General features: G+C 47.0%; 1 protein-coding gene across 6 annotated transcripts in view; it reads right to left on the bottom strand.

Annotated features, from left to right (window-relative positions):
• The window catches only part of KCNMA1 (potassium calcium-activated channel subfamily M alpha 1), a 710,872-nt gene that overhangs the window by 198,937 nt on the left and 495,623 nt on the right, over positions 1–16,312 (bottom strand). For all 6 annotated transcript variants that reach the window (XM_045783283.2, XM_045783284.2, XM_045783288.2 and 3 more), the window contains exon 10: positions 947–1,057. In XM_045783283.2, coding sequence (XP_045639239.1) covers positions 947–1,057 — 111 coding nt within the window. The remainder of the gene's footprint in view (positions 1–946; positions 1,058–16,312) is intronic.

Raw genomic sequence — 16,312 nt, 5'->3', positions numbered from 1 at the left:
AACATGCCTAAGTCCCCAGACTCTCTATCCCTGTGGCAGACTAACTTTTACCTAAAAGGGGATCAGACGAAGCTTAAAAATCCCAGCAACATTGAGCAGAAGGAGAGGTCTTTCTTTCCTCAACTGTACAGCAAACATAAAAAGACCTATCTTCTAAGTTGCTTATCAACCTAATATAGTTTACCTTTCACAATAACAGCTAACATTTATTGAGCACTTACTGTGTGCCTGATTCTGCTCTGCATACTTTTTACATGGATTATTTCTTTTCATTCTCCCTAAGTGGTAGAATGAAACCATGGTGATCTCCCTATCTTATGAATGTGAAACCCAAGGCCCGGGGAGGTTAAATAACTTCTTCGGCGAGATTCATATGGAATACTCGGAGTTCACAGCATGTACTTTGACTCCCTGTGTGGACGAAAGGAGAGATAGTATGCACGGGGACCAGCACAGGGACCAGTCCTACACTGAGGGTTCTAGAAACGGCAATTGTTGTTGCAGCTGCTATTAGTACTTTATACCCTGCTTCCTCTTACGTTTGTGTCTTGCCTGGCCACTCTGTCACTCCCGCACTTGCAAAGAATCCACACCAGACAGCTAATCATTCCACACCAGACACTGTGGACACACCTGGATCGAATCGATCCAGACAGCTGATGGGACAGTAATGACGTGTTTGACCCACAATGAACTTCGTTCTCATTTGCCAGAATTGCCTCCACAGAGGCAGGAGCCGTTCTCACCACTGAACTAATGGGTTGGTTCCCTTTCCATTGGTTCCATATTGTCCTCTCCAAGGAGGCGACCAGGGGTTGTGGCCGATTCAACTCTGCACTGCCCCCCAGCGTGGCCCCCCCGCACCACCACTCCTACAGACGCTCAGGGAGTCCTCCTCAGAGTGCCGGGTTGGGTGGAGGGTCTTGAAACAGCAGGGGGCCCTTACTTGTGAAGAAAGACGATCTCCACATTGACATCATCCCGGTCCTTGTGCAGGAAGTCCTTCAGGAAGTTGGAAACACTCTCCAGAGTGATGTGTCCGCAGACCACAATGTGCCTGAATAAGAGAAGCCAGTTAGATGGGGCCAGCCCCGCGCTGACCCGGCCCCCACCCCAGGCAAGACAGAGGAAGCGCACAGCTGCAGGGAAGCACTCGTCTCCTCCCGAGGCCTCAATTAAAGCCCAGCTCCCATCCCCAGAGGGCCGTGAGGCAAAGCAGCGGTGCTGGCAGGTGTTCAGAGACTCCTCGGCAGAAAAGGCATATGGCTTCTCACCTGATGCTGCACAAAATCCTATTAAAAGCCCAACCGTTTGGCCAAGTGGTTTTATGCATTTAACAATAAGTGACATTATGCTTGTGCTTAAATGCTGCATTATCAAGTCCCTTGCAGATTCATATCTTTCCCTTTCTGCCCACAAAGCGTCCTCTTGAGAGATTTACCGAATGAGTCTTGGTTTATGACATAGAGCTTATCAGGTAATGAGATAACAAATCTTGCTGAAACGATGATTTTGTGTGTAAGAAAGCGGACTTTTATCAGGGTGGCTAATGTGCAGCTTGACACGTTATGGGCTCTGCTGGCCATAAGCAGTAAAAAGGAAATTTTGCATTTTTCCGCCATAACTTCTCCGACAATGGGGGCATGTAACACTTTACAGTAAGTGAGCATTACTCAGGGCTAAATGGGGATGGGACGCCTATGGAATCGGAGATCATGCCGCAGGCTGTCCGTCCCCTGATAGCTGCTTCCCTAGGGTGCCTGGGACTTCCACGAGAGCCAAAGCATTTTACTTCAAGATGGAGAGAAGCTAGAAAGGGATGAGGCTGGAACGGTTTGCCTTGATCCAGAGAGGTCTGAATTTCTGTTTCTGGAAATGGTGGCTTCCCCTGAGGAGAAGAGCCTCTTTTCCAGAACTGCTGGGACACAAATCCCCCCAACATCTTTGGGCTTCTGGACCCATCTGATGAATCTGAACCAATCTGTCTACCCTGTGGCCACTGACATTTGCTATCTGATGCTCCATCAGGACTAAACCCTTTGGTGCAAGCGTTAGCCCCACGACCCAAAGCTGGGGCCCGACTGTGAAGAGGAAACCTGCTGGCTTCAAGTAAGAAGACTGTAGCAAGGGGCTCAGCCCCGGTCCCTGTGCCTCTCGGGCTGCTAGGGCCAGAGGCTGAATCCCTGGCCAGGCTCTGACACATGGGCAGGTGGCGAACACGGAAGCACGGTAATTTCATGGGAAAAAATTTAGAATAGCTAGGCCCCTTGCACCTCATAATTGCTCTGTGCACATTCCAATAAGGCAGAAAGCTCATTGGCTGGAGGCAGCTCATAATGGGAGGAAGTGATGATCACTTACGCAATGTTCCATTAGATGCCATTACAAGAGCCTGCCCTTTCGTTGTAATTTGGTGCTTGACTAAGTATGTGAGAATAAGGCAGTAAACTCATTGGTGAAAGGATAATGATGCAGAACAAGGAGTAAATCAATAATATGCACAATGCAGTTAATAATATCACCATTATGGACTGTTATTGTTACGGTGCCGTACTCAGTGGCCGGGCAAGCAGCGGCCATCACGGGGAGGAAAGACTGCCCGTTGGCTGCCTCAGAAGAGACATTCCAACACGACCACTTTGTTCTCTGGCCGTACTGGCCAGGTTAAGGGAGGTCCCTTGGCCACCCATCCAAGTGCTCCAAGCCCACATGACTAACTCCCTCCAGAAATACACCGTGTGTCAGAACAGGGACGTGAACAGAATGCTTGGATTATATACATTTTTATCCTGTCATCTCTTAAAATATTTCTTGTAACGCATGTGTATTGATATGGACAAAACAGGCTGCAAATGAATTTGCATGTTTTGCATAAGAGTTCTGATTTTGAATTTGCCAGGTGCGTTCAGAAAGTGACCAAGACACAGGATTTCCCTCTTGATCTGCCATCTGGGGCTACATGGGGGCAATTCTAATGCTTTCTGCCCGCTGACTTCCATGACTGTGAACAAGGCCAGCATGAATCCGACGTATGGGCACCTCCACAGGACAGATGTGTGGTGGGGGCCCTCCCTCTCACCTGGATATGAGAATAGGCCAGACTGGATTCCTTGTTCTGCCACCAAGGATGTCTGTAATCCTGGGCAAGCTCCTTATCCCCATTCAATAGATGAGGGAGCTGAGAGGTTAATACCACCCGGCCAGCTTCCTGCCCCAGGCACAGCAAAGTTCTCTATCAGTAGAAGCCTGGTGATTTTTCAAACCTGGACTCGAATCAATGATAGGTCCGGGGAAATGCCTGAACATTCATCCTTTCCATCCTGTACGCAAAGGACTGAATGAACATCTGCCAGCATTCCCTCTCCCTGTTCTGAAATCATTCATCTCTGGGACAGATGTGTGAGAAGTGGAAGGGAAGGAGATGAGTTCACCCTCTCACCCTTGAATCAAAGGCCCCGCCAGCTGATTTATTCAGCCTTAGAAAGAGTCAGGGTTCTCCTAGTTGAAAATGTGCTGGGTACATATAAAATATATTCCAATGCAATCAATATTGTCCCTTAAGCCTTTAAGTAGCTTTCACTTCTCTTAAGAAGTAGACAAATGCAGGCAGGAGAGGAGAGGAGAAAAGGATTGACTTTTCTCATTTGATGCTGGCTGTCCAATACCATTCTAGACAATTGAGAATATATATCTTTTAGCTACAGTATGATTTCTGGGTGGAGAGCAGCCTTTATCAAAAAGGAAGAAAAAAAATCTTCCTTCAACATAATTGGTATTTTTGCTCAGAAAAAGCGAGATTGATTGAAAGCAGATTGCCTTTTTGCCCAAGGAGAGTTATTAGGTACATTATCACGGCAACCTTGGAGAACCCATATTGTTCCAATCTGTCCTATATCTGATTTGAAGATTTATGACTTCCCCCTTTTGTGCCAATAATCATTTCCCTCCATTTTGTTTTCCATGCGGTGGAAGTTATCAAGAAGCCCACATATTGAACATGTTTGAATGCAGTTAGAGTTGACGGATGGGGAGAAGTCACCTCTTTAACTCAGCATCTGCCCTGGAAGATCGGCTCCCACTAGCCTGTCTGAGGGAGCACAGGGGGCCCTGCAGGAGCACAAGGGATGGACAGTGAAAGGGGAAAATTTGTTTTCCAGAAATACTATCAAGACTTTTGAAAATTCCAGGGACAGTAGTTGGGGGGAGGATGTTATTGCTGGGAGAAGAGAAGAAGCATTCGTTGTATCCTCGGTGATTGAAAATACAATTGAAAATATTCTAAGACTGGGAGCGGGGTGTGCCCTCCTTGGATGCAGAGTGATGGCTGTTCACGGTGCACGATTTGAAGGATGCCGGAAAGACCCTCATCCACAAATATCTCCGCCAGCTTCCATGGTACCTACAGATCTACCATGTGAGATCCGTGCTTTGATAGCCCTGTGTTAGCTCAGCTCAGACACTAAATAACCGAATAGTCTTAGGCAAGGTACCAACTCTGTATTTTACAACTATAAAGTCAGAGTCTCAGAGGGGCTGATTCATGAGGTTATCTTGAGGATTTATTTAAATAGATCATACATGTGAAAGGCCTAGTAAAGGGTCTGGGCCATTGTAAGCAGTATTAAATGGTTGGATTCATGTGATATCTATAAATCAGTAGGTAACAGATGTAAAGTGCTCTAGGACCCCTGGAATCTCACCTAATCCTCAAACAACCCTATGTTCCTACAATCTGCATCTTTGCAGATAACCTCTCTTAACCTCAATTTCCTTAAGTCGCACGCCTGACATCCCACAGCAAGAAAGTGACTTGCCCGGGATGTGACCCAGGTCCCCGGCTCTAATGCTCACTAAGATGAAAGTGATGGGGTGCAGAGAGCAGAGGCTGGAGTATTTCAGCTTCCGCTCCTTGATGGCAGGCAGGGCTGGGCCAGCAGGATGTCCTCCTGGTCACACAGTGGAGGGGATGCTGGAGGGGTCCTCACTGGGCCAGGAGAGAGGCTTAGCCTTGGGACTGTGATGGAAAGAGGTGATTTGCACTTAAAACATCCCAGTGCTGGTGGCATCACTAGATACTGGCTGCACGTGGTCAAGGCAGCAAAGGCTGAGTGATGGCAGAAACTCTAATCCAGGTTTTTTGACACTGAAGCCACACAATCTGGCAAGCCAAGGGATGGCAAAGCGATGCAGATATCCATTTTAGACATTATATATTATGTCCAGCCCAGGACCGCCTCACCAGCCTAAGGATCCCAAAGATAAATGATCCATTGACGATGGAGACTATTTAGGAAAGTTACACTATGATGGTAACTAACACTGTTCCCAACGTGGCTCTGGATTTGAATGTCTTTACACTATTGGCATTCTTAATGATGGATTTTATAGGGCCTGGGAACGTGGTTTGTGAAGATGGCCAACAAACCTAAATCAATAACCATTTCTGATCTGATGGGACTTCTTTGTTTTCTAATTTTGTCGAGTTCTATAAACAAATCTTTCTTGGGATAAACTAATGTTAATGGCTGGATTAAAAGATTCCCCTCAGATGCATGAAGAAGCATCTTAAATGCCAGAATAGTAGCAGATGGCATGTGTAAAAGAGTTAGTCATCCAGTGTAAGCAAGCACGCCTGGTTTAGAGGCAGGGCTCCGTAAACACAGGCTGGACCGAATTAGGGGTGGGTAACACTTGTGTGTCATGGAGCAAACATGGCATCAGTAGATGAGTGTGACAACCACAGTAAGAATAATGCTTGACTATTACAAACTCTAACAGGGTTCACCAAACTACTAAGTGCTTTTTTCATGGGTACATCCTCACTAAATGAATATGGGTGTACCTCTCCCATCATTAAGCATCTCCACCTCTAGAACGAAATCCCACGCATTCTCCTCCATCAGTCTACTTCCTTCCTGGAGATGGCGGAGGGAAGCCAGGATGCCCCTGTGGAGCTGGGACCTGTTTTAGAGCTCAGTTCCACTGGTGCCTTTCAGAATGGACGACTTAGGGGAGGTGATAGGGCAAGAGGCATAAGAGGAGGGTGTCGAGGGGGGCCCCCAAACTCTTCAAGTCTCCAGTGAATGAGGCCTCCAGAGACCCATGGAGGTTGAGCTGAGTAAATGAGAACTAAAACCTACACAATTTTAAGAAGTCTTGGGAAGTGTTGCTTAGAGCCAATAGCCTTGAGAAAGGGAACCGTGACAGGGATGGGCTCCACTCCATAGACTTATGTTTATCTTAGTATCAGAATGGCCCTTCGAGAATGTTCAGTCTAGTGCCTGCATTATTATTTTAATGTGGAAACTGAGGCCCAGACATTTAGTACATGGTGAGTAGCAGAGCAAGAGCTGCCCTACCCCCTCGCTTTGATGCCTTCTAGAGAAAGGGAAGGCTGATACTGCTGAAAGGAGCCTGAACTGGGAATCAGTAGACGGGGGCCAGTCACTAAAAAACAAAGGGGCCCAGACGGAGTGGACTGCACCCACAGACAGTGATGGATCCCCCCATCGAGTTCCAGCTCTTTGCCCTTTCTAGCTCACGCCACCAGCGTACCGTCTAGACGTCTGCAATACTTCCTAATTCAGTTCCCTGCTCACCCTCCCCACCACCCCATCCCCTCGAAACAGCCAAAGAGCAGGACTGAGGCAAATCTGACTGCATCAGGTCGTGGTCCCCCCTGCTCCCCCTAGGGCAGGGAGGTCTCAGATCTCTCTTTAGCAGAGCCTCATTCTAGGAAGACAATGTAAAAGGCACAGCTCTGGGCTGTTTATTTTTAAAGATACTATATCCATTTTTACTGGAACAAGTATAAAGAACTTAAAAAACCCATAGCTATCCTGTCACAATAAATCACACAGGGTAAATTGAAAATCCTATACAGCTTTCCCTGAGTACATTGTGCTCCCTTTGTCAGAGAGGTAGATGAAACGTGGCATATATTGATCTAGATGTCTCTGTAAAACTATCATATTTATATCAAATACATATGCTAGAATCTCTTCTGTCTTTCTGCTGAGACTTCTAATCATGCTCTTTCCATCCAACCTGCCCCCCCCCGCCCCCACCATTGGTAGCCACTGGCTTGATGGGAATGAATTTTAAGAAGGACTTGTCAAGTGAATTCAGCAGCATTTTATCTTACAGAAAGCAGGGTACGGGTGGCGAGAGACCCTACAACCCAAATCACACAGTGGTCAGCACTCTAAGTTCACGTTGCCCCTCCAAGGTTGAATTTGAACCATTCAGCGTCCACATAACTATCTCTCCAAGACTCTCATGCAAGCTGAGGTTTTGGCAGATTCTGGGCTTGACATTCCATTATCACCTGGTGGTACTTTCTTTGGCTGTTTTGTCACACAGCTTCCCCTGGTTTGGGTCATGTCCTTCAGGGTGACAGTTACCCAGGTTTTCCCCTGAGGTGCAGGACCTCACTGCCCAAAAGGAAGGAGGCTGATCCAACTCCCGCCTTCCCACTTCCTCCTGTACTGAGAGCCTGTCCCAAAGGAACTGACTTCCACATAGGGGAGTTCACCTTTGGCCAACAAAAGCTAGCTCTAGGCTGTGTGGGTCCCATCCTTCTACCCCACCTTGGGACCTCAGTCAGGACCCCCAAAGCTTTCCAGAACTATCTGCCGACCAATGGACTGGTTGGTAAGGTGTGCTTGTCTTGGCCACGCTCTACCACTGTAAGTGTAGAAGAAAATTAACAGTCAACCGCGAGATGGTCAGATTAGATCATTGGCTGATTCTGCCGCCTCAGATCTACTACCAGGTTTTGAGCTTGTGAGAGAACAGTACGTGTAAGGAGGATAAAAATGCAAGCAAAACAACTGTGAATGTGTATTAAGGTCACAACCTCAAACCCAGGCTTTAGCCATTTCCGGTTAAAACAAATGAAAAAACAAAACAAGCAAACGAAAAGCCCAAGGAGGTTTAGAGATAAGAAAATCTCCTACCCAGGGCCACAGCTAGTACTTTGCTAATTACAAAGAAAGGAAATGCCTTCTCCCTCCTAGTGAGGAAGAGAATAAAGTAATCATCTCATCCAGCTGTCAATAGAGCTGTTCTGGAAGAGACAGGCTGTTTTGCTGTTTCCCTAAACAGGGGCAGAAGGCTGAGCAAATAGATCCCAACAGTGCAGCAAAGGCACCTCTGTAAAACAGAGCCCCAAGGTCACAGGACAGACCACTGGTAGGGCCAACAGTGAATACTGACTTGTCCTGACCAGACCAGAACTTTCTGCACAAAGTGGGTGCATCTTACCATATGCAGAAGGTCAGGACCTAAACCACACCAGAGGGGTCTGTGTCTACGCCTCCATTATCCTAGATCACAATTAGATCTCCATAACCAGACCACAAACACAGGTGAGCACACATCTCTTGTAGCTTGTTGCCTAAAGGGGGCCTCAGTCCAAGTCTTAAAAATAAACTCAGAGGTGCGCCTGCGTGGCGCAACTGGTTAAGCGTCTGACTCTTGGTTTCCACGCAGGTTGCGATCTCAGGGTCATGAGATTGAGCCCCCGCATCAGGCTCCGGGCTCAGCATGGAGTCTGCTTGAGACTCTCCCCCTTTGCCCCTCACCCCAACTCTCTCAGTGTGTGTGTGTCTCTCTCTCTAAAATAAATAAATCTTTAAAAAAAATCAATAAATAAATTCTGAGAACTGTAGTGTAGGAGCTATTGGTTAGATTGACCTGTCCAGCAGACACCCTCTCTTCTGTCAATGGCACCTCAGTTTTAACTTGGGGAGCCAGTCCTCTTTAGTCGGATACAGTCTTGGAACCTTGAATTAAGTTTCCCTGCCTGAGCCAGGCCAATCAATGCTTCTCAGTCTTGAATGGAGTGACACTAAGTCCCGGTGGGATCCACCCTGATGGCAAAACCCTGTCATGACCGTCCCTGAGTTTCTGCTTGCTGGGTCCCAGGGCAGCTTGGCTGGCTCAACCATGTCCTTTCTGAGATCTTGCTCATCAGCTTTCCTCTGAATTCCATAAGGTACTCTAACCTTCCAAAGAAATTCCTTTTCTGCTCGAGTTAGCAAGAATCCATTTCTGTTGTCTATAACTGAAGAGCCCCTAACTGGAAGAGTTGTTTACCTTCACGTTAGTGTCTCACTTAATTTTCACAACGACCCAGTAGGCTGGTGTTGTTTTGGTTTCTTCCTCTCCCCTCTTCCTTTCCTTCCTTCTTGGAAGAGGACTTATACGGCCATCTTAAGTACGCAATTCCATAACTGCCCGACTCTCACAAATAACACTGTGTCTCCCCAACACCCTGGCCCTTCCACGTTGTAGTCATCCCATTACTGCAGGCTTGGTGGCCTTTGGCCATTTTCAGGTAAGTCAGTCTTCCTTCGACCTGAGTCTTCCAATCCTAGATGGTGCTCTGCTCTTACAGTGAAATCCGGGTACTGAACAGCACTTTCCTCTATGCAGATCAAAGCAGATTTGCCTGTCTCCACTGGGTGGCGCTGCTTCTGAACGTAAGGCACCCAGAGAAGAGAAGACTCAGGCAAAGGTCAACCACATCCTTCAGGGCTGAAGGTGGAATAGAGGGAAAATAAGTCCATGCAAAGAAACGGTTCTTACTTGCCCTTGTAGAGGGGAGGTATGTTAGCTTTGATTTGCAAAGCGAGCCCCACCTCCCTGTTAACACCCCAGGTAAATCATGCATCATGGCCCTAGAGCATATCTTGTTGGGTCTACCTTCCCATAAAGACAATCAAGTTAACATATCCTGGCCTTGTTCCCCAGCCATACCCAAAGGTGTGGCCCCAGTTAGCACACACTGCTAGCTGTCCAATCCACTGCGAGTAGACCCAACATTCTAGCTGGCCTCCATCATCTCTTACACACATAAGAGCTGGGAGGAGTCCATAGGCTCCAGGGCTTGCTGGGGCATAACACACCACTGGGGGACACCTTAAGGGATGAAAAAGAGGGGACTCGGGGTAGCATCAGCAGCTCCCCACCCTCCCAAGTCTCTCTGCATCCCTGTTTTACTGGGTCCATCATTAGATCCATAGGTTTTTGGAGGCACACATGACCCTGCTGTTACCTTTGCCCCAAACTCTGCAATGGGTACATTTCAACAATATGAATTATCAACTGCTTTTAGAAGCACTCCCTCTAAAAAGCTTGCAGCCTTCACCATTTCATTGAAGAAAACTCCTGCCCAAAAGCTTTCCACTGGGGTGACGCTCCTACATAATTAAGCTTCCATTTAGCTGCCACTTGTTCCCTGGGTGGTTCTGACTGGTCCAAGTTTCAGGTAAGCTCCAGGAGGGCAGAAACACGTGTTCTTGCTCACCCTTTAACCACGGCACTTAGCACAGTGACTGGAACACGGCAGGGGCTCACATACTTGTGAGCCGAGCAAACATGTTGGGATGGGAACTTCCCTGAATCTGTTCTACAGCGTAGCTGGCATTTGCCTTTGAGGTCAGTGGCTAAGGTCACAAAACCTCCCACAGAGATGGGCATGAATCTATCTCTGAACTGCCTCCATGTCCCCTAATTAAGAAGGTATATGGGGGGATATAAGATTGCTTTTATTGACAATCGATACCCACATCTGGAGCAGATCCCATGGTTCTGCGATGGGAGCAGGTCATTGTTCCCAACACTCAGAGTAGATGTGCAGCCTCAAACCCTGAGCGACACAGAATCAGGTTTCCATGAGCCTCACATTGCAACAGCCTCTAAAGTTCTTTTAATAGAAAGAGACAATGAGCTTGGACAGCTAGAAAGTTTCCTGGTGTATGACTGCAGCATCAGCAGGACAAACCCCAAGTCTGCTAGGAAGCACGGTGCACAGCTCTGGAAAGACTTCTATCCCAACGAACGACACAGCAGGAAGACAGAAAACACGGCAACTCGCTCTTGGAGGGTGGCGTTTGTTCTGTAGATTCGGAACCTACCCAGCGAGCGTTCACCCAACCGAACGTGAGATGGAGCAGAAAGACTCTTCGGGGATTATAATTAGAAAAGTCATATTTGGAATGGGTTTTTTTATGGAAGAAAGAATATCTGAGAGCAAAAGTCTAGGTTTGAATATGACTTTTTTTATTTTTTTAGGTACACAGTTCATCTCCCACCTACATTTCTATTCTTGTTTTCAGAACAATAGCTGGAACATTTTAATAAGTGTTGTGGAAGGGAAGAAAGTGGAGGGGGGAGAGGGGGGACAAGCCTTCATTCCATTAGTATTATCAGGAAATTGATTTAATATGCATCCAAGTCTCTTTAAATAGAGCTTCAAGTTTGAAAGGGACTGAAGATGTGGCTTACAAGAATCCAAAGCAGATGCAAAGAAAGAAGCGCCCACATCCACACCCACCGAGACCCCTCTCATCAGAAAGGAATACCTAGCATGTTACATTATACGATACAGCATCTAATGACACTTGCTTTTGGTATCTGCCCCTCGGTTCTGAATTTCAGAAGTAGTCAAGGGGTCATTTTTCCAAAGTATTAGGGCAATCTCAATTCTTTTTTCCTCCCCCAAAAGTTTAATGCTAATCAAAGCAGAATGTCTAATCAGTCCAAGATGGTCTGTCAACTTGAATTATCTGTTTGTCTTCCTATTTACTGTATCTGTCTGTCTACAGTTCTTCATATCTTTGTGAAGATCAGTTATTGGGGCCTGTGTTTCCTTCTGACTAGAATGGCTACCAGATGATCCTTCCTGGTGATATGTTGATGATTTGCTAATTTATGGCTTTTAAAATCGAGGAATCTGAAAACATTGCTGGGAGTTCAGGCCACGAATCACGTGGCCATGCAAGGAGAGGGCTGAATGGCTTCCCTATCAAGGGATAGAAGTTTGTGTGAAATGCAAAGCCTCGGTCACATTTCAATCAGAGTGATGTCTGTGATATAGAAATCGTAAATGGCATCCTATAGGAAACACCCCCCACAGGAGTAACCCCCCACCCACCACATCAGGCTGTGCAGAAGGGAGAGGGAGTGTTGCCCAAGCTGTGTGTAGACAGGAAAGGAAAGGAGGCTCATGGTACCGGGCCCAAGACAACATCACACAAATTAACCCCACATCCTATTCCCAAGTGCTGGAGTCAGCCCTTATCAGAACAAGTTGAGATGGAAATGTTATTGTAGGAAGACGGTCACCTCTGGGAACCAAGAGGGGAGGCTGATATAAGCTCTGAGTTTGAACTCCCCAATCACTTCGGTGGCCAAATAATGTAATGCATAGCTCAAGAGAGATGTGGCATATTTGAAAACCTCTATGGGTGTGACTACATTTGTTCCCGGTGCCTGTGCGTAGCGAGCGCTCGGTAATCACGTGAGGAACGGACGGTGATGAAGGCAGAACTCACGCTAGCTCTCTTGGGGGAGAGGATAGACTCTGGGGTAGATTAAGTGAGTCTCTGTAAAGAAATACCACTGACGTTTGAACAACATGGGGCACCGACCCTCGCACAGTCAAAAATCTACATGTAACTTTTGACTCCCCGAAAACTTAACTACTAATAGCCTACTATTGACCGGAAGACTTACCAAGAACATAGTCCATTGACACCTAGTTTCTATGTTACAGTTATTACAGACTGTATTCTTATAATAAAGTAGGCTAGAGAAAAGAAAATGTTGTCAAGAAAATCATAAGAGAAAACACACGTTTACTGTACTGTATTTATCTTATCCCAAACAATGCACATGTACATGGACCCATGCACTTCAAGCCGGGTTGTTCAAGGGTCAGCTGCAATGCCTGCTCGGGCACAGTAGCTCCTTTAAGATCCCAATCCTTTAAAAACAAAAAGTGGTCTAGAACCACAGTGGGCAAAGCTTGAGGGGGGCCGAGAAAACGAGATGGAACTTTAAGTCGGCCAGGCAGGAGGGAATACAAAGTGGTCTCAGTAAGGAATAAGGACACACGGAGAGAGATGAGGCGACTATTTCTGATCTGAGAAGAGGCAGTGAACTAAATAAGAACCCAGTAAGAAGAAACCAGGGAAGGATGCCCTCTCCCAGTAAGTCAGCGGAGACGACTGTACAGGCAAAGCAGAGCCTGAGAGGAAAGCAAGATTTTAAGACTTAGGCCCATGGAGGTAGAAGCAAAGACCGATGGTTGTAAGAGGGGTTCGTGTAATATGAATTTTGAAACTGGGGTGTTGGCTCTCCTCAGCTTAGGAGCACCAGAAGCTGGGGTCTGCAGCCACAGAAAGGGCTATACCACGCCCTCCTCTGAAATGGCACCTCCCAGGACTTCTCTAGGATAAGTCATCCCTGTTTGGCTCTATGACAGAATTTTAGTCTTTTTTGTTTTCGTTTCTGCCACATGCATTAAAATTTGTACTTGGTATTTTCAGCAGTCATAGCCTTGCTCGTTGCCTGTAACCTTTCCTGGAGACTGCAGCACCCATGAGGACAGGTCCCACAGGGAGCTTGCTCACCACTGAACCCCTGGCACCCAACACAACCCACACCGTGCTGGGCACGGAGGCACACGGTGAACATCTGCGGACTGAAAATGAGCCAGTAGACGTGATCACAGGCACAGAGAGTGAGGCAGGAAGCGAACTATGCTCTAGTATTTCTTAGCTCATGAAATTCTTGTCTAAATTATTGAATACTCTTTAAAATATGACCACTGCATAAAGAACATAGTAAAGTATCTGTTTTCATTTTTAAGTGGAAATGCATGATAAATTCTGCCAACCTCTATGGCTTCAGGGCTCCCACTTACAATCCAGAGGCGACAACCCATGTGGAAAGCAGACTGCCCGAACTCCCTCCAGGAAGACCCAGCCTCCTGCAGGTTACCACTCCCACCCAAAGCTCTGAGATAAACCCAGAGAGTGTATCTAACATGGGACTTTCCAGGAGGGGCTCCTACTACTCTAATTCTCACTGACAGTTAAGAAACCACCCCCAGACCAGCCAGGGAACCGAAGGGAACAGGTGGATATGTCTGCCAGGGCAGGGAACGCTCTTCTTAAGATGCCATTCAGGTAGGCTCTGCCGGGGTGGGGGGGGCGATCTGGTAGATTGCTACAGACCACCATGCCTGGTAACCTAGGAAATGAACTCCCCAGGAAGGGGTTGAAAATGTTGAGACCCACGAATAAGGCACAAATCTCATTTTGGTCAATAATCCATCTGTCCACCCTTGAGAGCCCCTCATTGTTACAAGTGTACAAGAGGTAAGTGCATTTCTAGTCTAACCAAATGAGAAAAATCAAGGAAGAAATGGTTTTGTCCCCTCCCCATCTTTTGGTTCTTGACCCTGGGGGGCCCGGACCCTTGGAAGCAATAGGTGAGCATAAGGAGGAAGAGAGGCCCACAGTGATACTCATGCATTTCTCTTCCTCTCCATCATGTGCACAGTGTAATGGCCCCACTTATGGGTAGAGGTGGAGGAAAACATACAACCATAGGACCATGGGGTTCAGAACAGAAAGGGATCTCAGGAGATGATCTCTAGAGGCAGCATGGCCCAGTGAAGCAAATCGCCCCTGGGTTCAAATATAAAATCTAGCCTTTATTCGCTGTGTGATGTCAGGCAAGTCACATAACCTCTCTGTTCCTTAGTTTCCTCACCCACTGCAAAGGGAGATGATAATGCTTTCCTTATGTGGTTGCTGTGAGCATTATGAAATATGCACGTTTGTAGGTATTACTATGGTCCAAGAAGGCAGTCTTAAGGTTTTGGGCCTTAGTGATTCACTTCTAACCTGCAAGTATGTGGCACTCCTCTGTCTATATAAAGAAAAGTTCTAAGGGAAGCCATAGCATTTAAGTTCCACAGACAGGTTTCCTGCATTGGAACTAGAGCCAGATTAGTCTGTGACAACTGTTCCCCCAACCAGAAGGGGGGCCCAGACTCCTCACGAGCCCCTACTTCCTTCAAGTAGACCTCATTCACTTTCCTGGCTCCCTCTCGCCTTCTTCTTGTCCTCTATTATTCATTCTCCTGTCTCTGTGTCCTCTCAGCATTTGGCTACCAGACATCAGTAGAATAATCCAAACCCACCCCATTGTCCCTTCTCCCAAACACCTGGCCAAGGACTGTCTCAGTTTGGGGCCCCAGAAGCCCATCATGGGAAACACAAGGTCTGGATGGCTCCCCAGCCTGGCCACCTCTAACGGGGAGTTACAGCAGATGGATTCCTCTCTGTGGCTGATTATTTTCCATGGCCCTTGGCCATGTGACCCCGGACCATGATCTTGTCAGTTCTCATAAACTAAGCAGGAGTGGCTGAGTCACACACAGAGAGGAAATCTCTGGGGGAAACGGCAGGGGCTGTGGGAGGAAGGAGAGCAAGCCGGGATCCCAAAGGCCATGGGAGCCTCACCCTCCTGCCCCCCACCTCTGAGCAGCTTTGATTTTACATGGAAGTTAGGAGAAGGAGGCAATGCCCCCGGGGGGCAGGCTGGGCTGCAGGTGGGCTACCCTTTTGAATAAGATCTGGGGTCTCAGCCCAAGAGGCCAATTGTCCTCAAGACCTCCAACCCACAGAGACTGCCTGTGTGGGCCTCGCATTGAACCCCTGGTTACTGACACCCAATTCCTATTCTTAGGAGCCCTGGCACATCATAGTAAGATGAAGTAGAGAGCAGCCGACAGCCACGTATACACGTGTCCCGATATCTACCACTGGCTCTGGATCTGCATGTCCTGTGGGAGGTCAAGTGAGGAATATCGATACGAGCGTTGGAAAAAGCCACCCCGGGCCCTTGACCCCATGTTGATGGTGAAGACGTTCTGGGGATGCTGTGTGGAGTGTTTACATTACGCCAAACACATAGATGAAAACCAAAAATGAGGTGCCAACAAAATGTCCACGTTCTCCAATATCCTGAAACTGGGTGTTGCCTAAACAAAACCCAGAACTTTCCTGCCTAATTTTTGTGTTTTTGTTTTTTTGGCTTTTTTGGTTTTTGTTTTTTACTCTAACTCATCTTTAGATTTCAGAGTTGTGCGTGTCTGTAGCTTTGGGTCACAAGTTACCTTAAATTCTCTGACAAGTTAATGCATTGTTCGAGAGGCTATTTCTGAGTAAAATATATACACGTAAACAATCTCCTTGACTATGTATATGTTTTAATTACATTCTGGGCATTCACTTGATGACATCCTAGGGAGAAGAGTATGCGTACATATGTGTGTCCATGAGTCTAGCACATACAGTTTTGCATACACAAAAACACGGGGCAAAGCCTGCTATTTTAAGAGTCTGAACTCTACCTTTCAACAAAGTTTAGCTGCTTTCTTTTTGCAAATGCATTTAATTTTATCTGGAAACTTTCTGACGTTAGAAATAGAACAACTGTAGTTTCTCAT

Source organism: Ursus americanus, chromosome 6 (genome assembly GCF_024610735.1).
Source record: "Ursus americanus isolate L20-20 chromosome 6, mUrsAme1.1.p, whole genome shotgun sequence".
In the NCBI taxonomy this organism is placed as follows: domain Eukaryota; kingdom Metazoa; phylum Chordata; class Mammalia; order Carnivora; family Ursidae; genus Ursus; species Ursus americanus.
The sequence above is the reverse complement of the archived record's forward strand: the minus strand, read 5'-3'. Positions and strand labels throughout refer to the sequence as shown.